Raw genomic sequence first — 17002 nt, 5'->3', positions numbered from 1 at the left:
ACTAATAAGTGTCTGGTGAATTACATGTCTTTTTGAATGAATGGTGAATAAATATTCTTTTGGCACCCCAGAAACCAGTCTAAAATCATATTTACTATCATTATCCCAAAGTGGCTCTTCCTCTTAAGTTCCCTTTTCCCACTAATAGTACAAGCTAGTCATCCAGGATGAAATCTGTCTTGGACTCTTTCCTTTCAGTTGTCAAGTTCCCTTCTTTCTAGAATCCATCCCTTTCCTTCTATTCCTAATGCTACTGAAATAGTTTAGGTCTTCACCATGTAATGGTTAGATTACTCATGGTCTCTCAGGATATAGACTATCTTCAAAATAACTTTGCATACCACCACAAGTTTAATCTTCCTTTAAAAAAATTCAATTTTGAGTACATCAATTCTCTTAAACACATGCAATGAATCCTCATTAAACACACAAAAGAGCCAAACTCTTAACTGTCCTGCCCCCATTCAAAGTCCTCCACAATTTGTTTCCGACACACATACCTTTTTGGCTTCACCTCTCACCATCCCCTACACAAATTCTACAGTCCTACCAAATGGGAAGGTTATTCCCTCAAATGCATGTTCCTGCCACTTCTTGTCTTTGTATACAACATTCCCTCTCCTTAGAATATCCTCCACACTCTCTCATTCCAATGGAAATGTGTAAAGTCTATCTTTCCTACAAGGTAGAGCTTAAATGACAGCTTGTCCCTGATTACCCCAGTAAGAAACAGTACAATTACCCAGTCCATAACACTTAGAAATCTCATCACAAAGCGGCTTGTATTCTATAGTATACAATTACTCTATTTCAAATGGAGAATGAGACAGACTAGATGATTTCTAAAAAAATCTATTTTACTTCGGACCACCTGAGAGGGCCCAAAACCGATGGTACCTTGAACATCTTTTTGTCCCTTCTCAGTGACTAGTTCAATGCCAAGCACTTAATAAATAAATAAATATTTGATTTAGACTAGGTTGCCTTTTAGCTTCCAAGAGTCAAATCTTGTGCCTATTATTACTTAAACAAGTTAAACTTTAAATGATGGGAAAGCAAGATAAGGATTGAGGGAGTTTTTTTTCAAAATCATTTACAATCCTTCTTCAACCCCATCTTTACCACTCCCACTCCCCATCAAGTTATCTAGAATACGAAATACTTGATGAGAACACATCATCATCCAAAGCACACCCGGTGTACCCTCCCCCTTCCCTCCCAAAGTGAAAGGAAAATTCATGCATCCAAATCAAAGTAACATATAGAACTTTGAGACCTCTCTGTCCAGCTTAAAAAGGCATCATGAAGCAGAGGATAAAGCCCTGAGCATGGGAGCCAGGAAAACATAGGTTCAAATCTTACCTTACACTCTTACTAGTTGTGTGACCCTAGGCAAGTCACCTAACCTCTTTGATAGATTCAACTGGAAATCGGATTCATAGCCTCTGAGGACTCTTCTAGCTCTAAGTCCAGGATCCTATGATACGAATCTACATAAATAATTTCCTACAATATCCTGCTATTTCAGAAATGATTTCTTCTAGATTTTTTTGGCCCCTCTTCTGTAAAGGATTCAAGCTAACTTTCCTCAGCTCACATTAAAGGCTACTCTTTCATTCTGTTTACTTCTGGTTAAAACTGTGTCCTTGACACAGCCTGCAGGGACACTGAGCAGACATCAGAGAGCAGAGCTTCTATCTTTGGTAACTAAATGTCTTTCGTCTTGATGCTTATCTTTCTCCTACTAGTGACAAACTTAACTTCTGGGAAAAGTGCTCCAACCCCAGGCAATGGTGGCTGACCCTTCAGCAGGTCAGGCTAGCTAACACCTAGCACTCAGTACAAGGCACTCTTCACTCCTCCCTCTCCAATCACCCCAAACACCCAGACTCTGTGGAGTTTCTACCACATGTTATTGGCCTAAATTAACATTAATATTTTTTCTGAGGTAAACCAAGGCTCGTAGTAGACGTAATAAACCACACGCCACAACATCTACATCCTTAAGGTCAATTCCTTATTTTTCTCAGAGGAAAAAATCCAGCTGCTCAAACAAGCCCCTTCTTTTACAGAGCAGCACAGTTTGGAGCTGGAACAGAAGGAGCCAAACACGAAGAGGGCTGAGTTCGCCAATACCCACACAATCTAAAGTTCAAGAATAAACCCATGTTTTGGACCTGCTGAAAAATCAAGGTCTCAAGAGAAATAGGGTCCTTGACCACCGGGCCTATAACCAAGAACCAAGAGTTCTTAAATTTTTCCAATCGTGAGTCCTCCAGATGCTCTCTTTGATCTCTTTTTGTATCCCCAGCACTTAGCACTGGGCCTGACACATATATTCTCATGCTTGAAGTGGACTCCCTTCTTAGAATACAATCCATATCCAATTGGTTGTCAAGTTCTATTAAGCCTCTGCTCACATCTCTAGAATCCATCCCTTTCGTTCTATTCCTACTGCTAGTGAAATAGTTTAGGTCTTCACCATGTAATGGCTAGATTATTGCAACAGCCTCCTAAGTAATCTCGCAGGATATATACACTATCTTCAAGTTAATTTGGCTTACTACCACAAATTTAATCTTCCTTTAAAAAAATGCATTTTTGTGTATGTCAATTCTCTTGTTTAAACACACGCAATGAATCCTCTTAGAATCTCAAGCTTCTTTCCAAGCTTCATTCAAGGGCCAACACTAAATGTTGAATGACCGACTCATGAAGCCCTTTGGCAATCTGATGAAGCCTATGGATCCTTTTCTCAGGATAATGTTTTTAAACGTACAAAATAAAATACACAGAATTACGAAGGAAGTCAATTATATTACAATAGTTATAAAAATATTTTAAGACCCCTCTTCTAAGCCTTTCATGTTGAAAAAGCTTTCAAAAACCTAGATACATCTTCATATTATGAAGCAACTGTATAAAGATTTCAACGAAACTGCTCCATGAGAAATTTTAACAAATACAACACATTTCAATTCACAGAACGATGGTTCATTAATATCTTAAGGGGTTCACTGAATTTATCATGTGATTAGTTTGGGTCTACTAAAACTCACATAACAAAAACATATACTCAGATGCTTAACCTGTGATAAGTCCATAATCTCATGAATAGGAGTCCTCTCTCCACATGTCATAGGGTCCAATTTTTGCTCTACTTTTTCCGCAAGTCAGGGTAGCTAGGTGGTAAAGTAGACAGAGCACCAGGACTTAGAGCCAAGAAGACTCATTTGGCCTCAGATGCCATGTGGCCCAGTGAAAGTCACTTAACCCTACTTGCCTCAGTTTCCTCATCTGAAAAATTAGCTGGAGAAGGAAATGGCAAACCACTCCAGTATCTTTGCCAAGAAAACCCCAAATGGTGTCATGAGGACCTGGACATGACTGAAAAAGGCCTGAACTGAACTGACTTCCACAAGAAGAAAATCCATCCAATGTACCACCAATTATTTTAACACTTGGACTGTCCAAGATACAGGAGGGCCATATTTTTTCCCAATCATACACTCACAACATTGTCGTTTATACCCCAGCTGGTAGAGTGCTAAAGTCTTTTTATGCCCACCATTTATCTTTATATTTCAATTGATCCCACAGAATAGGCAAAATTGAGCTTAATACTAAAGCACAAGTATGACTGTGTCATTCTGCTTGCTCAATAAACTCCTGTGGATCCTTAATACACTGAGGATCAATATCTGATCTATTTGGCATTTAAGGACCTTTCCAACCTGGCTCCAATGTGACTCTCCAACCTTATTAGATGTTACCTACCTTCATGGACTCTGTGGTCTAGGCAGTTTAGCCTTTTTGCTGTTCCTTGTATGTGACATCACATCTCTGATTTCCTCACTCATAACACTAAATCTTCCATTTCTGTTCCGTTGCACAGACTATTTATTCTCATGCCTAAAATGTTTCCAAGGGCCAACTCTAATATGAAGCCTTTACTGACAGCCCTTTCCAGCTGCCAGTGGCTCCCCACTAAAATTGTCTTCTATTTTACTTTCTATATATTTGTATATGTTGTCTCCCCAATAAACTATAAGCTCCTGAAGATCAGGGAAAATTTCATTTCTGTCTTTGTATCTACAGAGCCTTGATTAACTGATCAAAAAGCAGTCTCCACAATGGCAGTTTAAGTAGTTAATGAAGCATTATAGAGGCCTAGGTTTCAAATTCAGCAATAAAAGCTGAGAAGAGAATCCAGGTCTAAATTTCTAGGTCTACTAATGTTATACTTTGTGTCTCTAGCTGTTTCCATGAAAAGCAATGGGACAAAACTCTGTTAAAAACCAAACAAGGAATGAAACTGATAATCAAGAGGATTGCTGATATTTCCACTTACAAAACTAATAATCCAATGTGCCAAGCTCTTGGTAAAGAGTTTTCTATATTCCACTACATTCCACTATAAAGAGATGCCAAGCAGAGTGAAAACATAGGCCAGGGATTCTTAACCTTCTTCATGGTATGGACCTGTTTGGCAGTCCAGTGAAGCCTTTCCAGAATAAGATTTTTAAAGAAATATCACAAAATGTGGAATTTAAAAGGAAATGAATTATGCTAAAATATAAAAAAATAAATAAATTCACAGACCTCATGAATTAATTCCCAAACACTAGATTAAGAAGCTCTGGCCCCAGCAATCCACCAGTCCAGGTAAGGCCTCTCTTGAGAAGGATCTGCTCAAACTCTAATACTGTACTGTGAGTATATGTAATACATTCCTACAATACAGTATCACCCCATTCACATACTGAAAAAATTTGGTAATTGGAAATTGGTAATTGGAAAAATTGGTAATGGAAAATACAGAAGCAGAAGCAACAGACTACTCTTACTACAGCAATGTTGAGACGTACTATAGACGTCTAGGCAGTACCTCAAAAACAAGAAATAATACTTCTCCATTTTGGTTTTTAAAGGAAACCAGTAGGGAAATACGATAATCACAGTCACTTTCATTGTCTTAGCTCTCATTACAAAGAGGGCCAAAGGAGAAATGAGCATGACCAGAGAAGAGACAGCATGGCTAAAGCCTTCATAAACCACTGAGATTTGTTGGGTTTTTTTCCAGAATTGGAGGTTATCTTTAGCCTGCCTATAAGGCTGAACTAAACCTGAACCTCTCTCTAATGTAGAGTCATTTTTGAGTGATATGGAATGAGCAATATTAAAGGAAATCATGAAGCCTGCAATGAAAACTAAGTCCCTCCCTCCCACTGTTCCTTGTTCTGTTTCTCTTTCTTCAGGTCGGTAAATTTCTTCCTACCCCCTTCTCATTTCATTCATTTTCAGGCCAATAACTTTCCGAAGCTAAGTCAAAGGGTCTATACCCCTTTCATAAATAAAAACTGCTCAACAGATATAAGGAACCATGGAATACTTTTAGCATGAATTATATTGTGATATCTTACTGATTCACCCCACTCGAGTCAAAAGATAACCTTCACTAAAGAAAATAACATGCTGTAAATTTTCTCTTAAAAAAGAATAAGCGCAATTAAAATGTAATTATTACAATCAGAAATCTCTAAAGGCAATAAAATTCATAAGATCTAAAAGACTAAGAAGTACCAAATAATGACTGCTGTGGTTCTGTAAAGACATTGATTTATCACTATAGTTGAGTAATTCTCTGATGCTGACCAGCATCCGTTAGTGGTCTAAGAATCAAATGAACTTTCTGAAGACTTCTAAAAAGGCAACATTAAATCTGAATTCTTACCCACTGAATCACCATTAACCATGAACATGAGCCAACTGTCAGGGGTTAATAAAATGGGAGGACCCAACTAAAATGAGGGAAAAGAACCAGAAACTAGCTGATATCCAAGATTGGTTTGGGGAAAAGAAATAGAAATATAGCTTCACAAATGCCCTGATATGACTAAAACTCATAATCTCCCACGTTCCATCCAAATTGCATCTAGCCAGAATTCCTAGACAAATAATTCCTTAGACATATACTGATAAGAGACAGAGATTCAGTTAAAATACCATACTATCAAGAAATGAGTATTAGTGCTCATAACAATGAAAACACAAAAGGCAGGCTCAAACATTCAGAATACAGAAATATACTATAATCTATTCTATACCCTCTTCTATTATGTCAACATTCTCCCCAAAGGGTGCAAGAATATGAATACTTCATAGTTTTGAGTTTTGTTCCTTGTACTTCCACCTCTCCCACATTATTTTTCCTCAAACTACCTCTATCTGGCCGGCAGTGTGTTAGCCCACATTTGCCTTTCAGACTTAGCCTTTGTCCCCCTCCTCAATGTTAAATTACCCACATTCTTGGCTGACACTAACTGGATGTAGTATCAAAGTGTTTTATTAAGTTCTTTGCTGAAAACAGATCTTGGCCTTGTGGCATTCTGATTTGTTGATCTCAGATTCCATTGGGTGGGGGTGTGGAGGGAGGGTAGAGATGGTTGGGAAAAGGGGAAGGAGCATTTCTTTGCTTAAGAGGTGCCATAAAGAAACAGCTCATCAGCTTTATTTCAAGGTGGAATTTTAGCACCTCCACTGCCAACGGAATAACCATGCTACTCTTCGTATGCTGTAATGCAAGGACCATCACAGAAATGAATGCGTTATTTGCCATTTGGAAGCAATACATTCTAGACAATGCCCATCCCACTCTCTGCCATAACTGCTTGTGTGACCTTCAGCATGTTGGTGAACCTCACCAAATCCTGACATCCCTGTCTACATTCTGATCCTTACTGTGACACCAGACAAGACATGCTAAGCCCTTAAATCTCAGCGTCATCTGTTAAGAAAGAATAGTGGAATGGCACATTTGGCAAATGGTCTGTGTCCTCTACTAATAGAAGCTCTTTTAATACATGAATAAAAGCCTTGCTACCTTCTTTGTAAGAACACTGAAATGACAGATGACACATAAAACACCTTAAGCTCCTGGTAAAGAGAGGACTTCCCAGAGTACCACCATTCATTATTTTCACAATTACAACAAAACTATTCATATTACTTTGTGTTTTAAAAGTTCTTCAAACTAGAAAAATAATTCTCTTTTCCCTTTTCTCTCATGTCCCCACTTTCATGTGACAGGATGGAAGAGATGGTCATTTAGAGAGAAAAATAGGGTGAGAAAAAATTTTGATAAGTTCCTTTGTCTGTTAGCATAAGGAAAAGACATCCTTGTAGCTATAAAGTAAAGAGCTCCAAATATAGGAGGAGGGCAGAGGCAAAAGGATGGATGAAAGAGAACCATGGAGTAGAAAGAAGGTTGATGTGGAATCAGAGGACCTGTACTGCCACCTGTGTGACCTTAAGTCACTCATACTCTTTGTTTCTCAGTTTCTTCCTCTGTAAAATGGGGAAGCTGGACTATATATTTGACTATGAAGGGCCTTTGGACACTAAATCTCTGCTCCCATAAATCAAAACAAATTGTAGAGTTTCACAGAAAGAAAAAGACACCCTAAAAGACCAAGGGCCTGCCTCTGTCTCTAGAGTCAAAGCTCTTTCCACTGGACTATTATAGATCAAGAGGGTAAATGACTTAAAAATGAGTGCCTACATCAGTGACCAATGAGCTTGAAAGTATAAACAGCATTCTGTGACCCCAGTGACTCTTAAGTTTCCTTCTAAGTAAGCTCACATACATAGCTTTGATATCTTGTACACAATTTAGCAGTAGTCTCTTTGCTTAGCAGGTACGAAAAGCAATGTTTGGGCCCACCAGAAAAAAAGATGCAAATCATCCTTAACACAAACACTAGTCTAGTTCTAGTGAGAAAAAAGTACCTAGATGAACTGTATATAGGTGACAATATCGAAAGAACTCTGATCTCAGAGATGGAGAACCAGAATGTGAGTAAGTAGCTCTATCAAGGTACTAAGACAAGTCAGCAGCTCTCTGGCCCTCGGTTTAATTATATGTAAAATAATGCTCAGGCTCCCTACCTTCACCAGGTGCTTATGAGAAAAGGACTATGTAAACATTAAAGCTGTATACGCCTAAGCAATTATTATCGTAGAGTTGAGTTAGTATATTAAGTTAGTATACACACTGATCAAGCCCTTCTGCATTGGAAATATCAGGAGACCACTAGTCGGCTGCTACTACAGTAAAGTCAAAACAATCTCAAGGTTCACTTTTTAAAACTAAAAACATTGTTATATCAAATGAACCAATGTTATTCTAAAGGCCCTCTACTCTGAATTAGGACATGTTCAAAAGTAATAGCCTAATGAAAACTATCTGGATAAGTCTAAAACAATCTAAACAATTTTTGCTTAAAAGATAAAAACAAAACTGTTTTTGCCAGCTTAAATATTTAAAGCCACTAGTCAACATACAGTACATACACAGCTTCTTATAAGAGTCTAGATTCAAGAGACAGTAATGATTACATCAATTAAAGGTTGACTAGTGAGTGATTTTGAAAAGGGGGCCAGACTGAGAGATAAAGGAAGGGCGTTCTAATAATACTGGTCTTTTTCACAATGTCCTTAACTGCCATTCAACACACTGTGTAAAAGAAATAAATACAGAATGTCTGATCACCTCAAAAGTGGTAAAGAAGGTCTTTAAAAAAAAAAAAAAAGGCTGACAACATATTTGCAACCAATACCGTTCCCTCAACTGGCTTCTTTTTCATGGAATTAATATTGAATCGACTCCTTGTAACTACTGTAGTTGTTAGTAGAACACAGAATTCTTTTCTACAAATGAACAGGCCAATGTCTGTAGAACCCTGTCCACTAACATTTCAACAGCATTTAAAAAACAAACTTGCTTAGCTTGAGTCAACCCAGCCCAAAAGACATTCTACTTTGGATAGATTAACTACGCTAGTCTCAAACAAAGAAATGAAAAGGTAAGAAGTGAGAGGCAATGAGAAATATTTCTTTGCTTAAATGCTGCAGATAAAGTCTTACAATAAAAGAAAAACATCTGTCTCAATTTAGAAGTTTGAGTTCTGTGTGATTTCCTGCATCTGAAGGGTCTTTCTGAACTACAAAGATGTAACCAAACATCACACTTTTCCCCTCCTAGACACCCCCCTAAAAAACCCACAAGATGGTGATTAACAAACACCCTTGTCTTTTTATACATACTTTAAGAAGTCACAAGGAAAAGATAAAAGCTAATTCAGATAGCAAGCTCATCCAGAAAATGAGAATAGGTTACCTCAGAGGAAGCAAACTGCATCACGTTAAGCAGGCAAGTGGTCCCGGGGGATGATGAGAACGGCATCCTCACAGTGAGTCACATTCATCTCCAAAAGACTGGGCAAAGCTACCCTTCTCACCTATTCAAAGCCACTCTGTTTCCAACCTACAACTCCAGAGGCACAAAGGCCTAGACTGTGGGAAATTCAGTCGTTTAGGGGAGCCCTAGATGCTCAAAAGGACAGTCTAGCTATTTGTGGGCCAAGCCCAAGAACTGTCTCAAACCTCACAAGAGCTCCTTTTCTGATCAAGAAATGATCTAGAACCAAGATCTCAGTCCCAAAGAAGTCCAGTCTCTTACAAGAAGCAATGGGAAGATGTCTTAGTGTCATTCACTGAAGAATTCTCTCAGGTGAAAGGCACTGAATGCACATTGTCACTAAGTCATGTGTGCATAACCTTTACCTCTTTCCCTGCTCTGCTTCAGGAAGAACAAGAAATAGGACAAAAGCAGGAATCCCAGAACCAGAGACACTTTAAGTAGTCCTTTAGTGACAAATCTATTTCTCTTGCTTCAAAGCAATCTGGTAGTTATAGCCAACCCTGAGAGAGGAAAATGTCTTGGCACTACTTCTCCTGCAAGTAAGTCTCTGTCTCATGCGAGGGAAGAAAGGGTTGGCTGACTCTTGTCCTGGTGAAAATTTCCATTTCCACTTCCTCATTAGGCCTACCAACCCATCTTCCTGGCAGTTGCTGAAAGAATGTATTCTGAAATCAAGACATAACTTGGCTCGGCTAGCTAAGCTTTTTAAACAGAAATAAGCAAAATGGATACTCTATCCCAAAGTATGCAAATCATGAAGAAGGAAGGAAATGGGGGAGGAATGTGACCATTACTAGGGACACTAAACTGTGGAATGACATAAATTACTGGTAAACCCCATAGATAATTGGATGGCTGCACTACTGTATTATACTAAGCAGGTGGCTGTTTTGGTCTAGCTAAAAAGTAGGCAGTCTAATTTTTTTTTAAACTTTGAAACTGATGGAAAACACACAAAATTGTATGCATCTGAAGGAAGACTATACTTTCTGATCCTATTCAGTGTTTTTCCACAGCTTTTAAAACTCCCCTTGCAATCAATCCTTCATTCTGAGGTTTTCCAGTTCAATAGTGACTATCCCTTCCATTCATCTTTCCATTAAAATTTCCTACTGTTTACTAAAGGATGGCAAATTCTGCCAGCATCACTTGGGATTAGCATCCTAGTTATTTACAAAGGGAATACAAACGCCTTCAATTACAGCGTACTTTCACCATTATATAAAAGTTCAATTCTGCTTACTTCTGTTAAAAAAAAAAATTAGTCATGTTAAGCATATGCAGAAGTAAACTCTCATTCATATTCTCTCTCTCTTTCTCTCTCTCTCCCTTGGATGCCTCCTAACTATAAGGCATTCAATGAAATGGATAATTCACCTTCAAGAAGTCAGGTACTTCTGAGAAATTTTTTAAAAAAAGCTAAAAGGGTCAAAACGGAACCGTAAACAAAGCATTTTAGTTTCTACCTAAACTACCATGATTTCTACCTTCACTATATTTCCCCAAATAAACTGATGATGACACAAGAATCAACCACGCTCAAGGCTGAATGACATGTCATGCCAATTGTATGTTTCTTCAGCCTCAATAAATCTCTCCTTACTCTCAAAATCCTGAGCTGCTTCTAAAATAGCTCAGTAAAAAGCCCCAACCTAATTAAAAACAGCTTCCTCTGCAACAGTGGCCTTGATTTCACTTATTTACACATTAGCTGCAGCCTCCTTTTGGCCAATCCAGTCCATTCTCTGGGCTGTGCAGGGCCTTTTATCTGCCCCGGACAGCATTTTCTCCAGCAGATGCAGTAGATGCCGATTGATTTGCTGTCGAGCACGGTAAATTAATAGCAACAAATTGCTGAGGGCCCATCTTGCTGCTCTACCATGCTTCGGCAGTTCTGCTTTATTTGCTCCATGATGGGCAGCAGTCAGGCCTCTTCAAGTCAATTTCTTCTTAACAACCTGAAATACTTTTCAATGGTGAAAATAGAGCTGTTCCTTGTAAGTCAGAAATCAATATCCTATTGCCCTTAGAAAATGCTAAACAAGCAGTATTGGCAATCCACTTGGTACTAGAGGGTATCAGATATAATGCAAATCCATACTGCTTCCCTCCTTGTAGTTATTACAGTTTGCTAAAAGGTTCCTAATGCCATTTATCATCATTTACCATCGACTGCTGCAGCTATGATTATGAGATCCTATCAGCTGGCAGAGCCCTTTCATTTCTATTCAATTAATATTTTAACAGCACTCAAATGGTTGTTGCCCAAGTCTTGTAATAAAATTTACATGGCTTGGAGCGAAAGTTTTTCTTGCTTTGATTTTTAAAAAACATTTGTATGTGTATATTTACTTCATTTAGATTCTCATATTGTTGCTTCTACAAAATCAAGATTTATCAAAATCAAATAAGACTAATTTTTGGAAACAAGGGGTGCTTTTGACTAGGGAACGTTAACTAGCAAGAAGCTAGATAGACGATTTCTTATTCTCTTTCGGCCAAAATGTAATACTTCCATCACTACCACATTTCAAATTCCTGTAGCTCTTATTTCAGAAATGCCTACTAGCTAATCAAATTCCAATATTCAACCTTCAATACTAAGTACAAATGTCTATTTAAACCCAAAGGGTCTCTCTTACTTATAGCATCATACATAAAAGAGCAGTATGTGCTAAGATCATCCTAAGATGATCTCAAACTCAAGCATAGCCCAATTCTGCAACAATGAGTGACCCATGTTAAGATAAAAAGCGACACTGTTTTTATTAAGGTATTAACTGGCAACACAAGTAACATCTACTAAACACTATCAACTGTCTTTCTACACAACAAACCAGTTGAGATGCACAGCGAGAGAATTATTCTCTGATAGTCTCTCATTTTTTCAGAAATTCATGACGCAGACACATCTCAATAAAATGTTCTTTAAATGCATTCCTTTTGTCATCCTCACTTTCATACTAGAATATGAGATATAAGGAAGTATAGACTCATATTATAGCCTATAATGTTCCTCCTTAACTTTTGTTTCTTCTAGTTTCATCTGCTCAGTTCTATTGATCCTAGTAGAGATTACCAAAAATTAGATTCATATCTTGTGCTTTAATTCGATGTCACGTTACTGTGTACCCTCAGTTCCCCTTTAAAAAAAAAAATCAACTCATTCTACCAATCTAATGCTATTTACTCAGTTACCAAAATTTAAATTAATTATGTTCTCAAACATAATTGTTAAAAATTGGCAACATTATGCAGGCTTAATTAAGATTAAATCCAATTTACTAAATGTACTTTAATTGGTACTAATTACATTAAGCTTTCATTTCAGAATGACAAATTCCCCATAGGTTTTACTTTAATAGTCTTCTATCAAAATCAACACAGGATGACTGATGATGAGCACCAAGTGAGGGGGGAGGGGGGAGAAGACAATATCGACCCCCACATCGTTTCTGCTCCATGCATTTATCCTTTTATCAATTTGCTAAGTCACAGAGTCATGCCTCCATCACAGCCATCATTTTCTGTTCCAATGAAAAATTTCTCTAAAAATAAATACTGTGTAGTTGGAAGCAGCCAAGAAGAACAGGAGCTTTAACCGAAAAATACACAAAGGTTTCAAATATCAGGGCCACCAATTACTAGGGTACTTCCAAGGACTCCAGGGACTCCTACTCTTGAACCCTCTGAGACGCAAATCTAATAAGTGAATAAGCCTAACCTGATCTCGAGAACTAGGCCCAATTATGCCGCAGGGCAACTTCACTGCATTATTGCCTGCTTTCCATTACAAGGGCATCCAGCGAGTACATCTGGAAAAGAAGCTAAGAGGAACCAAGGCTGTCTGCCTAGGAAAACAAATAAAGACAGATATGCCTCTGTGCTTAAGGGGAAAAAGAAAGAAAATATAATAAGTAGGTGGTTTGCAGGCCTGTCTGTATTTCATAATGTGATAAACTGCCCTCAGGATTCTTGATGTGATTGAATTTAGAAAGCAAGAGGAAAAAAAAGGGGGGGAAATACACTCTGCTCTCAATTTAAAATGGACAGCGTTTGAGGACTTACAAACAAGAAGACTGCACAATTAAAGGTGTAAGTATAAAATGTAATTAGAAGACATCATAAAAGACTATACTTCTGGCAGAACATGGAGTGTCTATCTGTCCAGCACTTACACAGCATAAAGAAATCTAAGCCTAGAAGGTTATGGAGACATAGGAAGGAGGGAGAAAAAGAGGGAGGAAAACATAGAAGGACATTAGTCACTAAGTTCAATCTTTAAAAGACACTAATTAATCTTCATATAGCAAAAAGACATGTACAAGATACAGACCTAAGATGAAATTGAACAGTAATGATACAAACATCTCAGCTGTACTTTGTTCAAGTAAAGCGGAATGAATGGAAGACCGTAAGCTTGAATGAGTTCTCTGTAAGCAGGCAGTATTTAGGCTCCTAATTTAAACAGAAATGGCAGTAATACCAAAATGATATTCTAACTAATCTGAATGCTATCCTCAATACACTGTCAGTGCTACATTCAACATAGCCATGGAACTAATGAAATAAAGTATTCCGAATTACAAACTCCAATTTTCTCAGCCCTTGAAATAAGAGATGACTTTGGAGCTTTGCAAGTGTTTGGCCAGTTTTCATGTTTTCAGATACAATTGATTTGCTGTCTTTTACTCTCTAATTCACAAGTTTAAGGTAATCAAATGTACCCTTGGTGGTGCTAAAAACCATACCAAAGGAGAGGTCCATCATATGGCAAAAGATGAACAATACTGGGCAAATCATCTTCTCCAAACTCAAAAAGTAATGAGAGACATCTTTAATATGAATAAGGAAGAGCACATTAAACTACTTTCCTAGCCTCTGTACACAGGGAGGTGAAGACACACACCTATTCCATTACTGGTTGGTGAGATATCAAGCAACATTATTAAAAGGGCATTTAAAAAAAACCACACTACTCCATAAAATAAATTATTATTGCCAAACAATTCATTTTTTTTTTTAATAAGTGCTGTTTTTCTCTCTAGGAAACCCAAATCAAAGCACTTATTTTATCGTCCGGCAAAAAAAAGGTTAAAACCCACACACTGCTCAGTGAGTCACACTACTCACCTTTCCTACTAATCACTATTTTTCTTTGGCTTGAACTAATTGCTGGACTTCAAGGCACAGTGATGAACCTCATCATATCCTGCTATCAAGCTCATTTACTTCTCACAAATTTTGAAAGTAACGGACAGTTTCCTGGTAAGACCCAACTAAGTAGCCTCAAGGGACCAGTTTGAGGATTTTTACAACAATTTATTTGGTAGGGCTACAGAGTCCATTTTGATTCTTTGCAGCTAACCTTTTACCTTTCCATACAATTTTACTTTTTAATCTTTTTAAGAAAAGATATATTCCTTATGGCAGAGATTCTAGTTTATTTAAATCCACGATATAACACACATCTTTCAAAAAAGAAAATGATAATATGTAGGCTTGTGAAAAGTGTTCAAATCATTTTCACCTATGATTTAAAATGATGATAACAGACAACAAAAAAAGGGAAAATACAAAGAAAAACCGTAGCACTCTACATACCATAAATCATTTTGAGAATCGGGCCATGCAAATATACAAAAGGATAAAGAAAGACTAGAGAATTACGTTTTTAAAAAGCATGATATATTACTGAAATGATTTTATCATTAAAGGAAACCAACCAAGGCTTACCTGCTTGTGCATTTCTATATTCAACCCGTAGGACATTTCATAGTACTGTCAAGGAAGGAAAATCAATTAAATTCATGCCAACTATCAGGCAATATTTCTATTTTCTGTTTGAAATTCCTCATCTCCCTGACAAGAACCTCAAAAAACCCACAACCCATATTACCCATTCCCATAAACTCCATGATAAATTCGGCTATCTATCTACTAATTTTGACTTAATCAAATACAAAAAGTGATTTTGAATTATAGGGGAAGGGGGAGGGGGTGAAAAGGGATGAAAGATACTCCCAGTGAAAATGTTAAGACAATTCAGAGTTCAAAATCTGAGCATCTTTAACATGTTCTGCTCCCTCTCAGTATTTCTCATGAGAAGAAAAATCCTGGTGTGTGAACTCAGTAACAAGTGTACGTTAATTCTTAGGCAAGACCAACATGTAAATGGGAAAAATACATCTTGAATTAATCTTTGTGCTTTGACAGAATTTGGTCATAAAGGCAGTGTTACTTAGAAATAATCTCTGGGGTTAACTTTCTCATTTTTTAAGCAGTGTGTTTATAACCACAAATTCAAAGGGAAATTGCCTTAGATGCAAGCCCACAATGTAATCCTTCAGCTGCTTTAGAAGCCATCATACAAACATTCATGATTATATGTCTTGGAAGGAAACTGTGATTTTTAAACCCAGATGATAACTGGTACTTTGGGAATCTTGATGCAATAAACCTTGGGAAATTTAAAAAGTCTCTTTTATTCAACACATAGGTGAAATGGAATTTTATTTTTTAATTTAAAAAGATGATCTTTATCTTTCTTTAATTCCTCACTCTTTAAAAAAAGAAAGCACTAAAAACTAAACCATATACAAAAAAATCGTTAGTTAACAATCATTTGCAATTATAGTAAAACACAACAAGGCAAGCCACCAAAACACCAATATTTTGATCATGACTTATAAGCAAAGCAGAAATGCAGAGGTTGTGTTGCTGTTTTCCAAAATTCTTAAAAAACAAAGTACAGAGAAAATGACACAGCATGCTGTTCAACTTGGAGGAAAATTTCAAATCAAAACCGGTTTTCCGAAGCAAGTTCTAACATCCTGGAATTACAGGTTTCTGATGGAAATTATGCCACAATTCCAAATACAGTGGCAACACAGTAGTGATTTCTTTTGTAGCCTGAAGCTACCTGAATGAATTCCTGCTTTTGGTATATCAGACTAATAGACATTTTGAACGTGTTATTCAGTTTTCTTACCATGACATAATGCCGCTGCATCTCGGTCTTCTCACTGGCCAGTTTTTCACATTCCAGTTTCAAACTGTTCAAGACATAATGAAGCGTGAGTACTCCATAACACTTCTCTTCTAATCCAAGTATGCTCATTACCTCTCAAGATCAGTATCCATAAATTTCAAATCGACAATTAAAATACCAACACCAAAAAAAATATAAAGGAGGTGGTCTCATTTCTCCTTTTGAACAGAAAGTGTTATTTAAAGTTTAAGGTGGAAGATAAGGAATCTCTATTTCATTCTTGAATCTCATCCAGAAATGTGTATTCATTTAAAAAAAAATCAATGAGATTAATATATGGTCACAAATGATAAAAGCTCAGTCCCACAAAACATCACACTTGAGTTTTCCTTAATGGTCCACAAAGAAATGAATGAAAATATGAATCACATGTAGCTTAATGATGTCTCTCTTTCCCTCCAAAAATAGAGACAAGTTGAATACCATCACCCCTGGGGGGCAAATTGTTGATCCTGTCCAAGTTGGGGTTTATTTTTTTTAAATCATGTAAAAAGAAACATACATAAATGAAAATTATGGCAAAACGATTTTAAAATGTCAACTTTCAGTCAATGATCACTCTGAGAATAAAACATCTTTCAGCAAAAATGAAATGAGATAGCTGTGCTGGAAGCCAAGATTCTCCCCCTTGATATGTTGAGAACAGAAAAGTGAGACGGTCAGGTAGAAGAAAAAAGAAGAGGAGGAAA

General features: G+C 37.2%; 1 protein-coding gene across 5 annotated transcripts in view; it reads right to left on the bottom strand.

Moving 5' to 3' along the window:
- LOC140501449 (transducin-like enhancer protein 4) overlaps positions 1-17002 on the bottom strand; it is a 154247-nt gene that overhangs the window by 135581 nt on the left and 1664 nt on the right. For all 5 annotated transcript variants that reach the window (XR_011966187.1, XR_011966188.1, XR_011966191.1 and 2 more), the window contains exons 3-4: positions 16254-16317; positions 14999-15043 (exon numbers count right to left, since the gene is read on the bottom strand). Coding sequence is in view for 1 of the 5 variants with exons in the window: in XM_072605068.1 (XP_072461169.1) it covers positions 14999-15043; positions 16254-16317 (109 nt within the window). In the remaining 4 variants the exon portion in view is untranslated. The remainder of the gene's footprint in view (positions 1-14998; positions 15044-16253; positions 16318-17002) is intronic.

The sequence above is a fragment of the Notamacropus eugenii genome, chromosome 1, assembly GCF_028372415.1.
Source record: "Notamacropus eugenii isolate mMacEug1 chromosome 1, mMacEug1.pri_v2, whole genome shotgun sequence".
Classification (NCBI taxonomy): domain Eukaryota; kingdom Metazoa; phylum Chordata; class Mammalia; order Diprotodontia; family Macropodidae; genus Notamacropus; species Notamacropus eugenii.
The sequence above is the reverse complement of the archived record's forward strand: the minus strand, read 5'-3'. Positions and strand labels throughout refer to the sequence as shown.